This window comes from Austrofundulus limnaeus, unplaced genomic scaffold (genome assembly GCF_001266775.1).
Source record: "Austrofundulus limnaeus strain Quisiro unplaced genomic scaffold, Austrofundulus_limnaeus-1.0 Scaffold179, whole genome shotgun sequence".
Lineage (NCBI taxonomy): Eukaryota > Metazoa > Chordata > Actinopteri > Cyprinodontiformes > Rivulidae > Austrofundulus > Austrofundulus limnaeus.
Window position 1 is genome coordinate 469,680 of NW_013952581.1, and position 3,970 is coordinate 473,649.

The 3,970-nt window shown below is 43.0% G+C and overlaps 1 protein-coding gene across 2 annotated transcripts in view; it reads right to left on the reverse strand.

Annotated features, from left to right (window-relative positions):
* vta1 (vesicle (multivesicular body) trafficking 1) overlaps positions 1-3,970 on the reverse strand; it is a 31,398-nt gene that overhangs the window by 11,245 nt on the left and 16,183 nt on the right. For both annotated transcript variants that reach the window (XM_014017927.1, XM_014017926.1), the window contains exons 4-5: positions 1,488-1,563; positions 648-762 (exon numbers count right to left, since the gene is read on the reverse strand). In XM_014017927.1, the coding sequence (XP_013873381.1) occupies positions 648-762; positions 1,488-1,563 (191 nt within the window). The remainder of the gene's footprint in view (positions 1-647; positions 763-1,487; positions 1,564-3,970) is intronic.

Here is a 3,970-nt window from a genome sequence, read left to right on the forward strand (position 1 = left end):
ACACACACACACACACACACACACACACACACACACACACACACACACACACACACACACACACGCACACACACCTTTGTTTTTATATACTTGTGGGGAGCATGGATTGACTTCCATTCATTTTCTGGTAATTTAATAACTTAACCCTGACCATTTACCCTAAAATTAACCTCACAGGTACCTTACCTGACCATAAAACTAGCCTGAACTCAATTCACACCTTGGTCCTAAACCTAACCTTCCCACCTGAAATTTGCAGCTGTACCTGAGGGGACCAGGGCATTGGTCTCCACCATGCTACCTTTTTCTGGTAAATGGTTCCCACATTGTAGCAAAACATGCCCATACACAAGCGCCCTAACCATAATCATTACTAGTCTACCCGTACTCTAATCATTACTAGTGTATTCTTAACCCTAACCATTACCAGTCTTTATTGCAAAAAAAGTTAGGACCAGGACAAGATCCTAACTTTACATCAAAGACCTCACTTTGATAGTAACTATTTTGCACGTGGCCCTCACAAACAAGTACACACATGGAGGAAGCGGCTCTGTGGTCTTTAGCGAGCACCAACAGGCTTTTGTTTCAGGACTTAGAGCAGCAGGATTGTGAAACCCTTTCAGAACCGTATTAGAGGACCCCACCTGCTTCCTCGTCCCCCTCCATGGCGATGGGCCCAGGCTGAGGGGTCTCTCCATTCTTCAGACAGTTGTGGATGTAGGTGGCCTTCCAGCGGGCGTACTTCCTGTGCTGAATGTTCTGCAGGAGATTCAACCAGAAACATTTATTAATCATCAGTAAGAGTTGTTTAGAAGACGTTCACCTGTAAACAACTGGAACTGACTTTTAGTCCAACTTTGAGCTTCTTACAGCAACTCAGTTCTGCTGAACCACCAAACAGAACAAGGAGTCATTAAACACTTTGTGAGGCTGGAACTGAATCGAAACATGATTGGAATCTGAACTCTGCCTCGAAGTCCCTGGACTCAGTCTAAACCATCTTAGTTTCCCTTAGTCCTCTTGGGTTTTGGCGACAGGATGTTTTAAACAAACTAAAAGCCCTGAGGCGACACATCGACAGTGAGGCGACCGTGATAAGAGCAACAGGTGAAAGTCCTGCTTCTTCCAGATAAGTTCTGGTTTTTACAGAAACAATGAGTCAGTTTCAGAGGAAAGTTTGTTTAGCCTCAGATTATCTAAAGGTTAAAATGGGGTCATTTCCAGCTGTGAAAAATAAACATCTCAGATTAAAACATGGAGGAAAGAAAATAAATTCAATGTGAAGGTTATCACATTAGAAGAAGGTGACTCATCGTGAAAATATTCAGTAAAGCAATCATGTTGTCATATCAGGAAGATTAACTATAACTGAAAAAATCCAACTAATACAGACTTTATTAATCTAACATTAAATTTGTTATTTTCTTTAATAATTAATGAGTTTGATTTTAATCATTGGTGTTTTTGATGATTGGAAATCTTACCTCCTCTGAAAGCTCTCCAAAGACAGAGAGGACGTCCATCAGAAGACTGGAGCTGTAGAAGGACTTGATCATATTCCTTCAGAAACAGACAGGAAGCAGAAAATTATAAGATGTAGATCAGGCAAGACCAACTCCAGTCCTCAAGGGCCGGCCTCCTGCAAGTTTTAGATTTGTCCCTGTTTCAACACAGCTGATTCAAATAGATGATTTACCTCCTCAGTTTCCCATCAAGGTCTGCAGAGACCCACTAATCAAGGACTCATTAGGTTCAGCTGTGTTGAACCAGGGCAGCACCTCAAACATGCAGGACACAGGCCCTTGAGGACCGACTTTGGATGCCACTGATGTAGATTGATGGATACGGGGAAGACAAAGCTGTACAGCTGCTTAAAATCATAGCAGACGACTGTGACCCGTTAGCTGCAAACGACCCGTTAGCTGCAGACGACCAGTTAGCTGCAGACGACCCGTTAGCTGCAGACGACTAGTTAGCTGCAGACGACCTGTCAGCTGTAAACGACCCGTTAGCTGCAGACGACTAGTTAGCTGCAGACGACCTGTCAGCTGTAAACGACCAGTTAGCTGCAGATGACCCGTTAGCTGCAGATGACCCGTTAGCTGCAGATGACCAGCTGCAGATGACCCGTTAGCTGCAGACGACCCGTTAGCTGTAGACAACTGTGATCCGTTAGTTGCAAATGACCCGTTAGCTGCAGATGACCCATTAGCTGCAGATGACCCGTTAGCTGTAGACGACTCATTAGATTTAGACAACTGTGACCCGTTAGCTGCAGTGCAGATGACCCATTAGATGTAGCCAACTGTGACCTGTTAGCTGCAACTGACCCGTTTGCAGCAGACAGCCTGTTAGCTGCAGGCAACTTGCTAGCTGCAAATGACCTGATAGCTGCAGACGTCCCATTAGCTGCAGAGCGCTAGTTCTTGTAAACCTGAAAGTCTGTTTGTTTTCCTGTTTAACAGAACATAAACGTAACTGAAGCCAACTCCCTGCAGCTGCTGGAAACAGCTTGTTTACTCTGAAAACATCTCAGCAGAACCTGCATCCATTCATCCAGAACTTGCTGCACCCAGACAGGACCTGAAACGGACCCACTGGTTCTAGGGTTTTATAAAACTTGTTGATTCGAGGAAAAAAATTATCTGTTCAATGCTACAGAAGCAACAAATTTCATTCTTTTTTTTTGATTTAGATTTTTAAATGTTGGTTTTCTTTTTATTTCTTTTCTGTGAAATTACTGCAGAAACTTCAAACAAACAGGAAAAACAGGTTGGAAGAATCAAAACAATAATAAAAAATTACCTAAAGCAAATAAATAAACAAACAGAGGATCCCTAATGTAATCAAAGGGTTTAAATTTTCCACCAAAATTGAAAAGGTTTAACAAAAAGTATGAATTATTGTTCTCATAAAACTGTCCTTGGATGAAATTTCTAACTAAGCTGAGAGAAAAGATATGTTTGAAGCGCAGACAGAACACGCGTGTTCCTGAACATGTGAGTACAAGGACAGTGACTCACCGCCTGTTGCTAAGAGAGAAACGGGTGGAGAGGATGTGACACGGAACATCACGCTGAGCGTGTGTGATGATAAAACAGCCAGACATGGTGCGGGAGTAAACAGCTGGACAATTTGACGGCAAGTAGGGAAACATGGAGGGCTAATTAATAACATTGATAAAACTTGTACTGCTTCACAGAGGAAACAACCTCTAACAGAGTCTTAATCTTTCTTTACACCTTCTGACCTGCTGAGCCTCAAAACAGCTTTCTTTATTTATAACAAATGAGTTCCTTAAATTAACATGTTCCAAGGATGATTCAGGTTTCAAACACTGTCCTGAAAGACAGAGGGTGACATATAGAGTGTGATATGCTGTCGGTGGCCTATGAAGGGTGATATGCTGTGGGTGACATATATGGATGGTGATATGTGGAGGGTGGTATGTGTGAGTGAAATATGGAGGGTGATATGCTGTTGGTGACCTATGAAGGGTGATATGCTGTGGGTGACATATGAAGGGTGATATGCTGTGGGTGACATGTGGGTGATATATGAAGGGTGATATGCCGTGGGTGATTTATGAAGAGTGATATGCTGTGGGTGACATGTGGGTGATATATGAAGGATGATATGCTGTAGGTGACATATGTGGATGGTGATATGTGTGAGTGAAATATGGATGGTGATATGCTGTGGGTGATACAGTATATGGAGGGTGATATGCTGTGGGTGATACAGTATATGGAGGGTGATATGCTGTGGGTGATACAGTATATGGAGGGTGATATGCTGTGGGTGATATATGGAGGGTGATATGCTGTGGGTGATATATGGAAGGTGATACGCTGTGGGTGACATATGAAGGGTAATATGCTGTGGGTGACATGTGGGTGATATTTGAAGGGTGATATGCTGTGGGTGACATGTGGGTGATATTTGAAGGGTGATATGCTGTGGGTGA